Consider the following 19,226-nt stretch of genomic DNA (forward strand, 5'->3'; position numbering starts at 1 on the left):
GCATTATTAGCGTGTGTGTTCGGGGTAAAGAAAATGCATCAGTACCCGTTTGGCCTCAAATTTGAGCTGGAAACCGATCATAAGCCCCTCATTTTGAGATTGGTACCATTTTATTAATGTCGGGCGAAGGGAGTCAAAATCAATCCTATAGATTTCTAAAACTTAGGCTCAGAAATTCCCACTGAACTAGACAAACTGAATTCATATATCCCCCTCTGCCAGCTGGCTACTTATCAGTACATCAGTGGACATTGGACTCATACAACCCACTCTTCCAAGGCTGTCTAGAACTTTGAATGGAGACGTACTAATCAAAGCTACAAGAGTCCAAAATAGAACCTGCATGAAACCTTGGGCCTGCTCAATCGTCAAGTATACAGTAAAACAAAATGAAACATAACAACACTCCAATCATAGTCATCAGTGCCCTGATAAAGAGGAAGCATTCAGCAGGGCGGTAACTATACAAACAGAGCATGTTATGGCAGAAAACTTGGGAGGATCTAGAAATGGCATTGCAGACGGCAAGTTAAATAACAGGCCACTGTAAGATCCAAACCTGTATTTGTACAAAATGGCCAACAAAATTCAGGTTTCTCTCAATCGTCAAATCTGGGCCCATTTTGGATTCACCCTTTTTAGGATCACTGTTTAACCCTGTAATGCTGTACTTCCACAAATTAACAGATTTCAGATATTTTTAGTCTTTAGAAATTTGCTTGAATTTCAGAAATTTCAACCTGGAATTTTTTGAAAGCATGAAAAGATGTTTCTTCTATAACCTTAAACAACATCCCACAAAATTACTGCAATATGCAAACTGTTTAGCAGATACTCAGTGACAGTTAACTGTTTAGGTTTTCAGGTGAGTCAACTGTTTAGCAAATAATTCCCTATTTTGTTGATGTGAAGTGTTGCTAAGATATGTTCTTGTTTGTCACCGATGTAATTATCTGTTGCTATGATAACCAAAGAGGTGCTATTATAATCAGCAACTTGTTGCAGTCATGGTAACCAGCTGATGATGCAAAGCATTGGGTAATCTTAATATTTAGCATTCCAATCATATAAAATGATTAACCATATGTTGATCCTGTAATTGTTCATGTTCTGAGAAGGGGGATTTTTCACATTACATATTGGAGTTGATTTTGCTCTCTCTAGTGCCCCATGTGTTGCAATTCTCAGGACATTAGGGAGAGGAAAAAGGGGATCTCCACTACAGTGCTATAGTTCAGCAGAAAATTTCTCTGCCTAGTGGTGTGGTAATTCACAGCTGGGGAAATAAATATGGAGCAGCAGATAATGGTCCTGTAGACGGCTGTCACTCTGGGCTCACACATGAAGGAGGACTTATCGAGCCAAAGCTCCTGCATCCACCAGCATAAATCACTGCCTTCAGGAGAAGAGATATTTTGGAAGTCAGTGAGACTGTCACTTCTGTGCCCCTGCCACAGATTGGTCTGACTGATCTCAAGTTAATCAACTTTACATTATCACGGGATTTCAGGCTTTTGACTAAGACTTTATGCGTCTATTTTGGATATGGATTTATACAGAGATTCACCATCCTCCGTACAATACAAAAAAGGATTTATTAGATTACAGTCTACACCCATGCACATTGCTTTTATCTCACTGCGTGCAAAGACTCCTGTAAATAAAATGCGTTTGCCTGGGAATCTCAGGAGTTATTCCTTTGAGCTGTTCTCATTCCGCCGCCATAACTTTGCTGGAAGTTCGGTGGGAAATCCATTTATGTGCGTAAATGTAGTTTCCGCTGTACTTCTGGCAAAGCTATGGTGGTGGAGCAGGAGCAACTCCGAGGAAATTCATGGCCATTATATTTGCCTCTCGAACAACAGTCACTGCACTCCAGAAAGTCATTCATTGTGTGTAGGGGCTTCAATAAACAGCTGTACTAATGCAAAGTCTTCTTAATTTGTTCTCAAGATGTGTGCATCATTGGCAAGGCCGCCTTTTTAACTGCCCATCCCTAGTTAGCCGAGAAGGTGGTGATGGGCCTTCACCTTGAAGTGCTGCAGTCCTTGGTGCTCCCAAAATGTTTTAAGGTAGGGAATTCTAGTATTTTGACCCAGCAGCAGTAATAGAATAGCAAAATATGTCAAGTCAGGATGGTGTGGTGGTGATGGTGTCCCAATGATAATGTTGCTGCTGTTCTCCTCGGTGGTAGAGGTTGTGAGGATGGGAGGGGCTGCTGAATTAAACTTGGTGAGTCGCTGCATTCTATAGCTAGTATACACTGCAGCCACAATGTACCTGTGGTGTGGATGGGATGTGTTGTGTATGAATAAAGTGTCTGATTAGATACTGTGAGCTCAAAGTAAAGTGTGACCGTAATCTTTTATTACAGGTTTCCAGACTGCCTCTCCAGCCTGTGATGCCTCCTTAAGTACAGGTGCTCCCAAGGGATTGTGGGATCCATTGGGACTCCAGGAGATGAGCCCTCTTGTGGATAAACAAGGTATTTACAGGTTTCCATACATATAACACTCCCCTCCCCCCACCCCCCAAAGTCAATAGTGTAACTATTTACAAGGCGAGTCGATCTGGGGCCTTTCTTTCCCTGGTTGATTGTCTCGGTGCAAATACTGGTTTTGGTGAGTCGTTTGTTGGGTCGCTGGGCTGCTGTGCAGCTGGCCTTGCTGTGCTGCTTGGCGTGGTGAGTCCTGCTGGGCTACTGCGGGTGATAGGTTCTGCTTCATGGTCAACCGCTGTGTCGGTTGCCACTGGTGTGTGTGTGTTGGGGGGGTCAAAAAATGTAGGGTCTAATGTGGGTTGCTCTGGATAGTCCATGAATCTGAGTTTGGTTTGGTCCAAGTGTTTCCTGTAGATGAGTCCATTTGAAAGTTTGACCCGAAACAGCCTACTCCTTTGGCCACGACAGTGCCGGGAAGCCACTTGGGCCCTTGTCCATAGTTCAACACAAATACAGGATCATTAATCTCAATTTTGCGTGACACATTTGTGCGATGATGATATGTACTTTGTTGAAGCTGCCTGCTCTCTACCTGTTCGTGTAGATCAGGGTGGACTAACAAGAGCCTTGTCTTAAGTGCCCTTTTCATAAGCAGTTCTGCGGTGGAATCCCAGTGAGCAAGTGGGGTCTCGTGCGGTAACTAAGCTAGGTGAGTCTGCAGTGAGCCTTCAGTTACCCGCTTCAAGCTCTGCTTGATTGTTTGCACTGCTCTCTCTGCCTGACCATTGGATGCTGGTTTGAATGGGGCAGATGTAACATGTTTGATCCCATTGCGGGTCATGAACTCTTTGAACTCGGCACTGGTGAAACACAGCCCGTTGTCGCTCACAAGGACATCAGGCAGGCCGTGCGTGGCAAACAAGGCCCCATAGGTTTTCAGTGGTGGCAGCGGACGTGCTTGCCGACATTATCTCACATTCAATCCATTTGAAGTATGCTTCTACAACCACTAGGAACATTTTACCCAAGAACGGGCCTGCATAGTCGACATGGACCCTAGACCATGGTTTGGAGGGCCAAGACCATAAACTTAGTGGCCTCCCTGGGTACATTGTTTAACTGTGAACATGTGTCACATTTGTGCATGCAGGACTCTAAGTCCGCATCTATACCGGGCCACCACACGTGGGATCTGACTATCACTTTAATCGTTACAATGCCTGGCTGGGTACTGTGGAGATCACTAATGAAAGTGTCCCTGCTCTTTTTTGGTACCCCTACCCGGTTATCCCACAGAAGGCAGTCTGCCTGTATAGACATTTCATCTTTGCGCCGCTGGTACGGCTTTATTTCTTCCTGCATTTCTAATGGGACACTGGACCAGCTCCCGTGAAGCACACAGTTTTTTTACTAAGGACGGTAAGTGGTCCTGGCTCGTCCAGGTTCTAATCTGTCGGGCGGTAACGGGTGATTGCTCACTCTCGAATGCTTCCATTACCATGACTAAATCTGTGGGCTGTGCCATTTCCACCCCCGTGGTGGGCAGTGGCAGCCTACTGAGAGCATCAGCACAGTTTTCTGTGCCTGGCCTGTGGCGGATGGCGTAGTTGTATGCGGACAACGTGAGCGCCCATCTCTGGATGCGGGCCGATGCATTCGTATTTATCCCCTTACTTTCAGAAAAAAGGGATTATCAGTGGCGTATGGAGGACCGCTGGGAACCGTCTGCTGACGGCTACTAACGCGCAAGGCACGTAAGTGACCTCCCACCCGGTGAGCTGCCATTTTGGTCCGGGCGGCAGCAGGGGAAAGGACTGCTTTTTTTTTCAGCGATTTATGTGGATGGAGTCCCCTGAAGGTGCTCCAGTGGGTCTTTTTGTGTGTAAATTTTTATTTTTAGCTGTTTCCCTCCCCCCAACCCCACACCCCCGGGCCCGACTCAATCCTTGGCAGCACTTTGGTAAGGATCGCATTTGCCGCCGGGCGGTACTGGCATATTTTTTCGAGGAATCTTCCTGGCAAAGTGCCGCCAGGTCTCTCGGTGGTCCTTTGGGCAGCACTTAGGCGGGCCTTAGTTTTCACCAAGTTCGGGCCCCATATAAATAATTTATGAAATCTGTGTAGCGCAGCCTTTCAGAGTGTAAACCAAGGCCAAATAAATAATATTGACATGAATGTTTGATGGTTTATCATTCCCATTACATTTGAGGCAAGATTAATGATCACCAACAATTTCACTGTTCCTAGCCTCTTATCTGGCAGCATTGACATCTCGTTATGTCTGCTTCATCTTGAATACACCAGAATGTTTTTTTGTCTTCAGGCAAATCCGTTCTTGTAAATTAATGATGTTCCAAAGCATCATTTGAAAAAAAAATGAAAGGGGGAACTAAACATTTCTTTATTTATTGAAGAAATAAACAATTTGAAAGTTTATTTCCTGGGTAAAAACTTCTAAATTGTAAAGAGACATATCTGAAAGCTTTACAGGGCGGTGAATAAAGTCTAGATATATGTTTGTGGGGGGGAAGGGGGGCGGGTGGAAAAAAAAATTGCATAGCAAAAGCACAATGGAAAATAAAGGTCTTAGGGAGGTAATAAGATGCTGGGGGAGTAAGTTCCCATGGGCTATTGGCTGATGGAACAACCACTGATGTTGGAGTCAGGAATGAGAAGTAGGCTGGATTTAGAGGAGCAGAAGGTGCACCCAGGGACATATAGCTGGAGGAGATCACGCTGAAGAAAGTCATTGGGTCCATCTTACTTCATCCATCCAGAAAGATCCTAAAGTATCCCTGTTGCTACACATTATTTCTTAAAAGATTCCAAGGTGTTTGCCTCCACTAGTCTTACCTGACATCGATTCCATCGGTTGACCACTCTCTGTGTAAAGAATTTCCTGACATAATTTCTACATTTACTCTTTAATCGCTTGAGCCTGCGTCCCCTTTTCTTACACTCTCTTAAAATCATATTCCAAATATACTTTCTCCATCCCATTAACCATCTGGTATACCTCGATAGGACCACCTCCTATCCAGGTGGATAAGCCCAAGTTTCTCCAGTCTTTAACAACAATAACTTACATTTATATAGCGTCTTTAACAACAAAAACTTGTATTTATATAGTGCCTTTAACGTAGTGAAACATAGTTATCTTCACAGTAGCATTATAAAACAAATATTATAGGTTTGAAGGAGCATTTTAAAGGAGAAAAGCGAGGTAGAGAGGATTAGGGAGGTAATTCCAGAGCTTAGGGCCTTTAAAAAAAAAATTTGTTCATGGGATGTGGGCGTTGCTGGCAAGGCCAACTTTTATGCCCATCCCTAATTGCCCTTGAGAAGATGGTGGTGAACCACCTTCATGAACCACTGCAGTCCGTGTGGTGATGGTTCTCCCACAGTGCTGTTCGGGAGGGAGTTCCAGGATTTTGACCGAGTGACAATGAAGGAATGCCGATATGCTTCCATATCAGGATGGTGTGTGACTTGGAGGAGAACGTGGAGGTGGTGCTGGTCCCATGTGCTTGCTGCCCTTATCCATCTAGGTGGTACAGGTTGCGGGTTTGGGAGGTGCTGCCAAAGAAGCCTTGGCGAGTTGCTGCAGTGCAGCATGTAGATGATACACACTGCAGCCACAGTCATCATCATAGGCGGTCTCTTGAACGAGGATGACTTGCTTCCATACCAAAAGGAATGAGTTCACTGATGTTTCAATGGAGGACGCGATATTCCAGTCCTGAACTTCAGGGGTGGAAGATGCCTGTGCAGGGATTTTTTTAACGTGTGGTGACCGTTGCACATCAGCCACCACACGGGCTTGTCAAAGCTAGGCCTTTATCCAGTGGCAAGGGTAAACCAGGACGACTGGTGACCTGCTCTGCTGCACGGACCCAGTGCGCACACATATCGCAGTGTGGGCTGGGCCCGTGCTGCCCCTGGGCCCTCGGCTCTTCTGGGCCCTGCACCCTCATTCACCACACCTCCACCACGATCTCTCGCTGCTGATCTCTCACCACTCCTCCACCATGATCTCGCGCCGCTCCTCTGCCACAAGCATTCGCCGCAGCCACGGTACACCGGTGGTGGAGGGAGTGGATGTTTAAGGTGATGGATGGAGTGTCAATCAAGCGGGCTGCTTTGTCCTGGAGCTGAAGGAACGGCCACCAATGGTAACATAGTAAAACATCCCAAGGCGCTTCACGGGAGCTTTATCAGGCAACATTTGACACTTGACTACATTCACACTATCAGGGTTAAGTTTCAAAGCTTGAGGTTATATTGATCTGGGTAGGGTACGGTAGTGCACTGGCTATTTTACTATCTAGTAATCCAGAGGCCTGGACTAATAATGCAGAAAGAAACAAGCGGCAAGACAAAATTAAAGAAGAATTTAAAATTGTGTTCTGGTTAATGTGCTACATATTCTGTCAAGAAAAAGTCGATGTTTAGTAAGAGCATGCTGAAACCTCTCGGGAATTAACTTCATTTCAGCTTGTTATAACTAATATACAGTGTAGAAATACATAGAAACACGTAAAATAAATCGCTACACTAGTGTTTTTGCCGTGGAGTTTTTGTTGCTTGTACTTTATGCATTAGGCCCATTGACTGTTGAAATGTCACATTACTTTGTGACCCAGATCATAGCCTCCACTTAACTTCAGTGCACAGTGGCTTTTTAACAGTCAGTTCATTTTCTAAAAAGGGAAATTGGGTCCTGAGAGTATGGGGGACTCATCCTCAGTGCCAGAATATTATCCCCTCTATTTCTTTCATATAGTGACTGGATTTTCAGTTTCTTTTTAGCTCTGATTACAAAATTGGGATTGGAAGCCTGTTTCTGCATCAATAGTCACACGGTCTTTGTGTATTACCCCAATGCAGAGCAGACTTAGTGTAAGCCTGATGGGAGTAATTCTTGCATCAAAACAAAGTTTAACTCTTTAGCTCATTGAATGAAAACTTGAAATTAAACATTTATTTTTTTAATAATGGAGTGGTTTCTGATTTGAGTAATTTTTATAAAAGATTACTTGAAAAGGATAAATCTGCAGAGCTGTGGGGAAAGAGTTCAGGAGTGGGACTACTTGGATAACTCTTTCAAAGAGCTGGCACAGGCATGATGGGCTGAATGGTCTCCTTCAGTGCTGTATGATTCTGTGATTAGCCTTGTACTGTCATCACTTCTCAACATCCTAAACTGGGGGGGGGGGGTGGTTGATTATCAACACAACAACAATAATTATTGTATTTATATAGCACCTTTAACGTAGTGAAACATCCCAAGGTGTTTCACAGGAGTATTACGAGGCAAAAAAGATTTTGACAGCGAGCCACATGAGAAAAAAGCGCGAAGCTATCTTTCCTCTTTCCCTGACCCGCACCCTGACCCTGCTACATATTTCCAGCAGTTTCTGCTTTTTATTTGGAAATGTGCAGCTTTTCTTTCCACCTTTTTTAATGAATATTGATCCAAATCCTTTTTTATATTAAACCGAGCAGTACGTTGTCCTTAAGGACTTTACATCTGAGGAAAGTAACATATAGAAGAGAACAGAATGTAGCAAGGGCTAATAATAAGTGAGCTCTAATAGGCAGAAGGAAATACACAAGTAGGACCGATCTTAAAAGTTGTAAGTAGGAGGAAGCTCCTGGGCTGACGTACCTTGGAAATAAACTCCGGAATGGATCTCCAGAATTCTGGGAAGAGTGGAAAGATCCAATGAACAAGTGTAGTCTTGTAATGAGGTGATTTCCGAATCTGAATGGTAAAAGTCTGCCATTGTACCCACCCTAGTTGTTTGAACTACTTGCTTCCCGCAAACAAAACCATGTACCTCAGGCTTCAGTGAGACGATGTACTAGGAACTCCGTTGCTGCAACTATAGTTTCAGAGAAAGAGAAAAAAAATACTTCTGACCATAAACCACTGAAATGACAATGAATCTGGCAGGGTGCCAATAACCAAAAGGGAACTAACATTCAGCTTGTTTCAACTTACTAAAATTACTTGCAAAATGATAGCACAGAGAACTTTGTAAGTATTATAATTGGAAGTGACAGGTCCCCACTCCCCAAGTATTTTTCCTTTCCTCTTTTGAAGGCTGGGGTATAGAAGCACAGATGTAGATGTCCCCAAGACGCCCAATCCCAACCCCGATAATTCGCCTATATGGTTCTTCGACATGTGTGACCCGACACTGTGAGTGTCAGCTCACTATTAGTACTGGGGAATCACGTTGAAGTCGAATCCTACCCTCACCCAACTATCACAAATGAAGGCAAAATACTGCAGATGCTGGAAATCTGAAATATAGACATAGAAACATAGAAAATAGGTGCAGGAGTAGGCCATTCGGCCCTTCAAGCCTGCACCACCATTCAATAAGATCATGGCTGATCATTCCCTCAATACCCCTTTCCTGCTTTCTCTCCATACCCCTTGATCCCTTTAGTCATAAGGGCCATATCTAACTCCCCCTTCAATATATCCAATGAACTGGCATCAACAACTCTCTGAGTGAAGAAGTTTCTCCTCATCTCAGTCCTAAATGGCTTACCCCTTATCCTTAGACTATGTCCCCTGGTTCTGGACTTCACCAACATCAGGAACATTCTTCCTGCATCTAACCTGTCTTGTCCCGTCAGAAATTTATATGTTTCTATGAGATCCCCTCTCATCCTTCTAAACTCCAGTGAATACAGGCCCAGTCAATCCAGTCTCTCCTCATATGTCAGTCCTGCCATCCTGGGAATCAGTCTGGTGAACCTTTGCTGCACTCCCTCAATAGCAAGAATGTCCTTCCTCAGATTAGGAGACCAAAATGGAACACAATATTCTAGGTGAGGCCTCACTAAGGCCCTGTACAACTGCAGTAAGACCTCCCTGCTCCTATACTCAAATCCCCTAGCTATGAAGGCCAACATACCATTTGCCTTCTTCACTGCCTGCTGTACCTGCATGCCAACTTTCAATGACTGATGTACCATGACACCCAGGTCTCATTGCACCTCCCCTTTTCCTAATCTGCCGCCATTCAGATAATATTCTGCCTTCGTGTTTTTGCCACCAAAATGGTTAACCTCACATTTATCCACATTATACTGCATCTGCCACGTGTTTGCCCACTCACCTAACCTGTCCAAGTCACCGTGCAGCCTTTTAGCGTCCTCCTCACAGCTCACACCGCCACCCAGCTTAGTGTCATCTGCAAACTTGGAGATATTACACTCAATTCCCTCATCTGAATCATTTAATGTACATTGTAAATAGCTGGGGTCCCAGCACTGAGCCCTGCGGCACCCCACTAGTCACTGCCTGCCATTCTGAAAAGGATCCGTTTATCCCGACTCTCTGCTTCCTGTCTGTCAACCAGTTCTCTATCCACGTCAGAAATTACCCACAATACCATGTGCTTTAATTTTGCACACCAATCTCTTGTGTGGGACCTTGTCAAAAGCCTTTTGAAAGTCCAAATACACCACATCCACTGGTTCTCCCTTGTCCACTCTACCAGTTACATCCTCAAAAAATTCTAGAAGATTTGTCAAGCAGGATTTCCCTTTCATAAATCCATGCTGACTTGGACCGATCCCGTCACTGCTTTCCAAATGTACTACAATTTCATCTTTAATAATTGATTGCAACATTTTCCTCACTACTGATGTCAGGCTAACCGGTCTATAATTACCCACTTTCTCTCTACCTTCTTTCTTAAAAAGTGGTGTTACATTAGCTACCCTCCAGTCCATAGGAACCAATCCAGAGTCAATAGACTGTTGGAAAATGATCACCAATGCATCCACTATTTCTAGGGCTACTTCCTTAAGTATTCTGGGATGCAGACTATCAGGCCCCGGGGAATTATCGGCCTTCAATTCCATCAATTTCCCTAACACAATTTCCCAGCTAATAAGAATTTCCTTCAGTTCCTCCTTCCCATTAGACCCTCGGTCCCCTAGTATTTCCGGAAGGTTATTCGTGTCTTCCTTCGTGAAGACAGAACCAAAGTATTTGTTTAACTGGTCTGCCATTTCTTTGCTCCTCATTATAAATTCACCTGAATATGACTGCAAGGGACCTACGTTTGTTTTCACTAATCTTTTTCTCTTCACATATCTATAGAAGCTTTTGCAGTCAGTTTTTATGTTGCCAGCAAGCTTCCTCTCATACTCCATTTTCCCCCTCCTAATTAAACCCTTTGTCCTCCTCTGCTGTATTACAAAATTCTCCCAGTCCTTAGGTTTGCTGCTTTTTCTGGCCAATTTATATGCCTCTTCCTTGGCTTTAACACTATCCTTAATTTCCCTTGTTAGCCACGGTTGAGCCACCTTCCCCGTTTTATTTTTACTCCAGACAGGGATGTACAATTGTTGAAGTTCATCCATATAATCTTTAAATGTTTGCCATGTGATCTTTAAATATAAACAGAAAATGCACCCCTGCTATCTCCCTGATCTTGGGCACTGACGCCAACTGCAGCACCCTCCTTGTCAGCCTAGCTGTGACCAGCAATCGCGGCTTTGAACAAGGACTATCTGTGATCTGTTTGGTGCAATGGAACTGCAAGTGGTGCCATTACTCTCTGAGCTATCGGCAGAGCTCCAGGAAGTATATTAGACAGTGTATCACATTATTTGGGGTGGCGGGGAGTTGAATGACTGATGTGCATTTATGAAGCTAGAGTTTCCCATACTGGTGTTAACACAGTGATCCCTCACGGCATGAACATAAAGTGGGAACAGATGGTCCAGTTGGGTCCCCTGGCCTTCCTCTGGTATGAAAGCTTAGACCCCAGCCCAAATTGGATCTGAGGCTGGGAACTCACCTCGGTGGCTGTGAGAGGGAAATGAGAATCTGGCTTGTCATCAGCCTCTTAAAGGGTTGCAGGCCAAACTTAAAGGTATACAGCCATTTCAAGGTAAGTGGTCACATCTGCTGGTTTATAAAAAATAGAATTGCAGTCTTGCCAGAAACTTGAGCACATAATCCAAGCTGATATTCCCAGTGCCAGTACTGAGGGAGTGCTGCACTATTGGATGTGCTGCTTTTCGGATGTGCTGCTTTTCAGATGAGATGTTTAACTGAGGCCCCATCTGCCCTCTTAGGTGGACATAAAAGATCCCATGACATATTTCGAAGAAGAGCAGAGAGTTCTCCCCAGTGTCCTGGCCAATACTTTTACATTAACAAACATCAGTAAAAAATAAAATATCTGGTCATTATCACATTGCTGTTTGTGGGATTTTGTGTGCAAATTGGTTGCCACATTTTCCACATTACAAGTGACTACACTTCAAAAGTACTTCATTGGATGTAAAGCGCTTTGGGATGGCCTGAGTTCCCGAAAACACAATGCCAGGTTCCACCTGTACACTGACAACACCCAACTCTGCCTCATCCACTTTCTCTCAATTACCAGATGGCTTATCTGACATTCAGTACTGGATGAGCAGAAATTTCCTCCAATTAGATACTGGGAAGGCTAAAGCCTTTGTCTTCGGTCCCCACCACAAACTCCGTTCCCTAGCCACCGACTCCATCCCTCTCCCTGGCAATTGTCTGAGGTAGCTGAGCAGTACTGGGTTCAGGCGGGTTTGGAGTGAGCCTTCTGTGACTCGTTTGAGGCTCTGTTTGATTGTTTGTACTGCCCGCTCTGCCTGCCCATTGGAGGCTGGTTTAAACGGGGCCGAGGTGACATGTTTGATCCCATTGCGGGTCATGAATTCTTTAAATTTGGCACTGGTGAAACATGGCCCGTTGTCACTGACCAGTATGTCAGGCAGGCCGTGGATGGCAAACATGGCCCTCAGGCTTTCAATGGTGGCGGTGGCGGTGCTTCCCGACATTATTTCACATTCAAGCCATTTTGAAAAAGAATCCACCACCACCAGGAACATTTTACCGAAAAACGGGCCCGCATAGTCAACATGGATCCTCGACCATGGTCTGGAGGGCCAGGACCACAAACTTAGTGGTGCCTCTCTCGGCGCATTGCTCAACTGAGCACACACGCTGCATTGCCGTACACAGGACTCTAAGTCAGAGTCGATACCGGGCCACCACACGTGGGATCTGGCTATCGCTTTCATCATCACTATACCCGGGTGTGTGCTGTCGAGTTCCGAGATGAACGTCTCCTGCCCATTTTTGGTAGCACTACGCAGTTACCCCACAACATGCAGTCTGCCTGAATGGACAGCTCGTCCTTTTGCCGCTGGAACGGCTTGATTAGCTCTTGTATTTCAACGGGGATGCTGGCTCAGCTCCCAGGCAGTACACAGTTTTTTACTCGGGACAGCAGAGGATCTTGGCTGGTCCAAGTCCTAATCTGGCGGGCCGTGACAGGTGATTTATCATTTTCAAAAGCTTCCATGACCATCAACAAGTCTGCAGGCTGCGCCACCATCAACAAGTTTGCAGGCTGCGTCATTTCCACCCCCGTGGTGGGCAATGGTAGCCGACTGAGAGCATCCGCACAGTTCTCGGTGCCTGGCCTGTGGCGCATGGTATAGTTATATGCTGATAGCGCGAGTGCCCACCTTTGTATGCGGGCTGAGGCATTAGTATTTATCACCTTGTTTTCAGCAAACAGGGATGTGAGGGGCTTGTGATCGGTTTCCAGCTCAAATTTGAGGCCAAACAGGTACTGATGCATTTTTTTAACCCCGAATACACACGCTAATGCCTCTTTCTTAATCATGCTGTAGGCCCTCTCGGCCTTAGACAAGCTCCTGGAAGCATAGGCGACAGGTTGCAACTTCTCCGCAACGTTAGCTTGTTGTAATACACACCCGACTCCATATGTGGATGCATCACATGCTAGCACAAGTCTTTTACATGGGTTATACAATACAAGCAGCTTGTTGGTGCATAAAATGTTTCTGGCTTTCTCAAAAGCAATTACTTGGTTTTTTCCCCGTACCCAGTTCTCACCTTTGCGCAATAACACATGTAGGGGCTCTAAAAGGGTGCTTAACCCCGGTAGGAAGTTACCAAACTCATTGGAGTTCAGAAGGATGAGGGGTGATCTTATAGAAACATTTAAAATAATGAAAGGGATAGACAAGATAGAGGCAGAGAGGTTGTTTCCACTGGTCGGGGAGACTAGAACTAGGGGGCACAGCCTCAAAATACGGGGGAGCCAATTTAAAACCAAGTTGAGAAGGAATTTCTTCTCCCAGAGGGTTGTGAATCTGTGGAATTCTCTGCCCAAGGAAGCAGTTGAGGCTAGCTCATTGAATGTATTCAAATCACAGATAGATAGATTTTTAACCAATAAGGGAATTAAGGGTTACGGGGAGCGGGCGGGTAAGTGGAGCTGAGTCCACGGCTAGATTAGCCATGATCTTGTTGAATGGTGGAGCAGGCTCGAGGGGCTAGATGGCCTACTCCTGTTCCTAATTCTTATGTTCTTATATTCTTATGCTGAGGAGTCCCAGGAACGACCGCAGCTCCATGACGTTCTGTGGCCTGGGCGCGTTCCTGATAGCCTCTGTCTTGGCGTCTGTGGGCCGAATGCCGTCCGCCGTGATCTTTCTCCCCAAAAACTCCACTTCTGTTGCCATGAAGACGCATTTCAAACAATTCAGCCGCAGCCCTACGCGATGCAGTCGCTGGAGAACCTCCTCCAGATTTTGTAGGTGCTTGGCGGTGTCCCGACCCATGACCGATATGTCGTCCTGAAAGACCACCGTGTGTGGTACCGACTTGAGTAGGTTCTCCATGTTTCTCTGGAAGATCGCTGCAGCCGACCGAATTCAAAACGGGCATCTGTTGTAGATGAACAGTCCCTTGTGCGTGCTGATGCAGGTGAGGCCCTTCGAAGACTCCTCCAGCTCCTGCGTCATGTAGGCCGAAGTCAGGTCGAGCTTGGTGAACGTCTTGCCTCCTGCCAGCGTCGCAAATAGATCGTCTGCCTTAGGTAGCGGGTATTGGTCCTGCAGTGAGAAATGATTAATAGTTACTTTATAATCGCCGCAAATCCTGACCGTGCCATCACTTTTGAGTATTGGAACAATCGGGCTGGCCCACTCGTTGAATTCCACTGGGGAGATGATGCCCTCGCATTGCAGCCTGTCCAGCTCAATTTCCACTCTCTCCCTCATCATGTGAGGTACCGCTCACGCCTTGTGGTGAATGGGTCGTGCCTCTGGGACCAAGTGGATCCGCACCTTCGCCCCGGAAAAGTTTCCAATGACTGGCGCAAAAAGGGAAGGAAATTTGTTAAGAACCTGGGTACCTGAGGCCTCATCGACATGTGATAGCGCTTGGATGTCATCCCAGTTCCAGCAGATTTTGCTCAGCTAGCTCCTTCCAAGCAGTGTTGGGCCATCGCCCGGGACAATCCAGAGTGGCAGTTCGTGCACCATACCCTCGTAGGTAACCTTGACCATGGTACTGCCCAGGACAGTGATAAGCTCTTTGGTGTATGTTCTCAGTTTCGTGTGGATGGGGCTCAGGGCTGGTCTGAGTGCCTTGTTGCACCACAGTCTCTCAAACATCTTTTTACTCATGATGGATTGGCTAGCGCCAGTGTCCAGTTTCATGGCTATGGGTAAGCCATTCAATTTTACGTTTAGACGATCAAAAATGTGTGCACCCAGTGTACTTCAGCATCTGCCTCCTCTCTCTGAGGCTCAAAATTGCTTTGATCCACCATGGACCGATCTTCCTCTGCCACGTGGTGGTTAGCAGGTTTTTCAGAGCTTGCAGTTCGTTTGCAAGCTCGTTGGAGGTGCCCTATTGTTCCACAGCTCTTGCAAACATATCCTTTGAAGCGGCATGAATAGGCTGAATGGAAGCCTCCACAACGCCAACAAGGTGTGAATTGCCTTGCATTCATCCTTTGTTGGGGACTCTGAGTCATCTGGGTCACCTGAGGCCTGCTGGCAGTTGCAGACTCGTGGGTTCTGCCCTGTACATTTCTGCTCGCAAACACAATTCCAGTTAATTTATGAACATTGCTAGCACTTGTGTGCTGAGAGATTTGTTTGGTATTATCACTGGTGGACATAAACGCCTGTGCTATCGCAATGGCCTTACTGAGGGTCGGTGTGTCCAGTCAAAAGTTTTCGTAGGATGGTCTCGTGGCCGATGCCCAGCACAAAAAAGTCTCTGAGCATTTGCTCCAGGTAGCCATCAAACTCACATTGTCCTGTCGCCGTAGCTCGGTGAGGTAGCTCGCCACTTCCTGACCTTCAGATCGCTGGCACGTGTAGAACCGATACCTCGCCATCAGCATGCTCTCCCTCGGGTTAAGATGCTCCTGAACCATTGTACACAGCTCCTCTTACGACTTATCTGTGGGTTTCACCAGAGCCAGAAGATTCTTGATGAGGCTGTAGGTCGGTGCCCCGCAGATTGTGAGGAGGACCACTGTGGAAGAAAACGATCTATGTCCTATGGTAAAGGAAAGGGTTGAATTCATGTTTTGCTGATTTTGTAGAATTAATGGGGCTAGAAAAACACCCAAACTTCTCAGCCTTGAAACAAAGGATGTGGTAATGAGATGACCATCTGGTGTTTGTATAAGTTTCAAGATACCCTGCTTATCAGGATAACCTTTGTATTCACAGATTGAATGATTAATGTTCATGCGTGGTATGTTTAAGAAAAATTCCTGTTTTGACTGTATAAATATTGAGCGGGTTTGCTTGTAAAACTCAGAGTTTTTGCCTTGGTGCGGACTGAGCAAGCTCTCCGAGATATCTCGCTTGTAAAATAAAATTATCTCGAAGCACTGAAAACCTCCGCCTGAGTTAATTTAAGCTAAAATTTCCTCGACAACCGCTCTCCTTTTTGCAGCGCTTCCTTCTCCGTCCAGCTCGTTGGCTACAAAGTACTGGTCTAGCCGTTCGATATAGGCTTCCCAGTCCTCACCCTCAGAGAACTTCTCCAGGATGCCCACAGTTTGCTGCATCTTTGGATTCGTATTCTCGTCGCCAGTTATTGTGTTCCTAACACAGATGAGGCTGCACACAGGGAGGTTAAAGTAACAGTGACCTCAGTCTTTAATAAGACACTCCAGAGTGAGGAACAGTCCTTAGGGGCCGGCTTATATACAGTGCTCCCAAGGGATGCTGGGATCCTTTAGGACTTCAGGGGATGAGCTCCTGGTGGCGGAACATGGGAGTGCATGCGTTACAGATACACAACAGTAAGTACCTGGTAAAATTATTTTAAAAATACCGTTAAACTTTCAAGGCGGGGGGTTCAGAGCTGCATTTGGCTATTTTGACAGCAGGCCTGTCTCTAAACCTGCACTCGCAGGGCTGGTAAGATTCCAGCCTCAGTGTGATTAGTAGACTAGTGCTTTATCTGTTTGGCAGTAAGGTTTGTCACAGACCACTTGCCTTTTGAAGTGACTATTTTGCTAGGACAGTTATAATATTTCATATTTGTCCGCACCTCCTCACCCATTCATCTCGTCAACGTCCCTTTCAGAGTAAACTCTCCTTCACTCTGCCTACCCATCTCATGCCAATTTCATCAATCTGTTCGATTCATTGTGTAGGATTTCTGAATCTCTCTGAGCTGACATTTGACAGTGAGATGATTCTTTCAGGACAATTGGCACAGTTTATTAAAAACACACATGCATTTAATAGCAGTCGTCAAATATCCTATAGATCTACCTTAGTTACAACAGAGATACAATGAGGTTATAATAAAAAGCAAAATACGTTACGCCTCTTTTGCTGGCTGGTTTGAACACGCGGCATGCTGATTTGGCTGGTTTCAACAGGAAACATAGAATCATAGAAAATAGGTGCAGGAGTAGGCCATTCGGCCCTTCGAGCCTGCACCGCCATTCAATGAGTTCATGGCTGAACATGCAACTTCAGTACCCCATTCCTGCTTTCTTGCCATACCCCTTGATCCCGCTAGTAGTAAGGACTACATTTAACTCCTTTTTGAATATATTTAGTGAATTGGCCTCAACAACTTTCTGTGGTAGAGAATTCCACAGGTTCACCACTCTCTGGGTGAAGAAGTTTCTCCTCATCTCAGTCCTAAATGGCTTACCCCTTATCCTTAGACTGTGATCCCTGGTTCTGGACTTCCCCAACATTGGGAACATTCTTCCTGCATCTAACCTGTCTAAACCCGTCAGAATTTTAAACGTTTCTATGAGATCCCCTCTCATTCTTCTGAACTCCAGTGAATACAAGCCCAGTTGATCCAATCTTTCTTGATATGTCAGTCCCGCCATCCCGGGAATCAGTCTGGTGAACCTTCGCTGCACTCCCTCAATAGCAAGAATGTCCTTCCTCAAGTTAGGAGACCAAAACTGTACACAATACTCAAGGTGTGGCCTCACCAAGGCCCTGTACAACTGTAGCAACACCTCCCTGCCCCTGTACTCAAATCCCTTCGCTATGAAGGCCAACATGCCATTTGCTTTCTTAACCGCCTGCTGTACCTGCATGCCAACCTTCAATGACTGATGTACCATGACACCCAGGTCTCGTTGCAACTCCCCTTTTCCTAATCTGTCACCATTCAGATAATAGTCTGTCTCCCTGTTTTTACCACCAAAGTGGATAACCTCACATTTATCCACATTATACTTCATCTGCCATGCATTTGCCCACTCACCTAACCTATCCAAGTCACTCTGCAGCCTCATAGCATCCTCCTCGCAGCTCACACTGCCACCCAACTTAGTGTCATCCGCAAATTTGGAGATACTACATTTAATCCCCTCGTCTAAATCATTAATGTACAATGTAAACAGCTGGGGCCCCAGCACAGAACCTTGCGGTACCCCACTAGTTACTGCCTGCCATTCTGAAAAGTCCCCATTTACTCCTACTCTTTGCTTCCTGTCTGCCAACCAGTTCTCAATCCACGTCAGCACACTACCACCAATCCCATGTGCTTTAACTTTGCACATTAATCTCTTGTGTGGGACCTTGTCGAAAGCCTTCTGAAAGTCCAAATACACCACATCAACTGGTTCTCCCTTGTCCACTCTACTGGAAACATCCTCAAAAAATGCCAGAAGATTTGTCAAGCATGATTTCCCTTTCACAATTCCATGCTGACTTGGACCTATCATGTCACCGCTTTCCAAATGCGCTGCTATGACATCCTTAATAATTGATTCCATCATTTTACCCACTACCGATGTCAGGCTGACCGATCTATGATTCCCTGTTTTCTCTCTCCCTCCTTTTTTAAAAAATGGGGTTACATTGGCTACCCTCCATTCCATAGGAACTGATCCAGAGTCTATGGAATGTTGGAAAATGACTGTCAATGCATCCGCTATTTCCAAGGCCACCTCCTTAAGTACTCTGGGATGCAGTGCATCAGGCCCTGGGGATTTATCGGCCTTCAATCCCATCAATTTCCCCAACACAATTTCCCGACTAATAAAGATTTCCCTCAGTTCCTCCTCCTTACTAGACCCTCTGACCCCTTTTATATCCGGAAGGTTGTTTGTGTCCTCCTTAGTGAATACTGAACCAAAGTACTTGTTCAATTGGTCTGCCATTTCTTTGTTCCCCGTTATGACTTTCCTTGATTCTGACTGCAGGGGACCTACGTTTGTCTTTACTAACCTTTTTCTCTTTACATATCTATAGAAACTTTTGCAGTCCGTCTTAATGTTCCCTGCAAGCTTCTTCTCGTACTCCATTTTCCCTGCCCTAATCAAACCCTTTGTCCTCCTCTGCTGAGTTCTAAATTTCTCCCAGTCCCCGGGTGCTATTTCTGGCCAATTTGTATGCCACTTCCTTGGCTTTAATACTATCCCTGATTTCCCTTGATAGCCAC

General features: G+C 45.6%; 1 protein-coding gene across 1 annotated transcript in view; it reads right to left on the reverse strand.

Moving 5' to 3' along the window:
- themis2 (thymocyte selection associated family member 2) overlaps positions 1–15,681 on the reverse strand; it is a 106,499-nt gene extending 90,818 nt beyond the window's left edge. Inside the window, exons 1-2 of the mRNA XM_070899974.1 lie at positions 15,595–15,681; positions 8,109–8,256 (exon numbers count right to left, since the gene is read on the reverse strand). Of these exons, the coding sequence (XP_070756075.1) occupies positions 8,109–8,256; positions 15,595–15,681 (235 nt within the window). The remainder of the gene's footprint in view (positions 1–8,108; positions 8,257–15,594) is intronic.
- Positions 15,682–19,226: the final 3,545 nt, after the last annotated feature.

The sequence above is a fragment of the Pristiophorus japonicus genome, chromosome 14 (genome assembly GCF_044704955.1).
Source record: "Pristiophorus japonicus isolate sPriJap1 chromosome 14, sPriJap1.hap1, whole genome shotgun sequence".
Classification (NCBI taxonomy): domain Eukaryota; kingdom Metazoa; phylum Chordata; class Chondrichthyes; family Pristiophoridae; genus Pristiophorus; species Pristiophorus japonicus.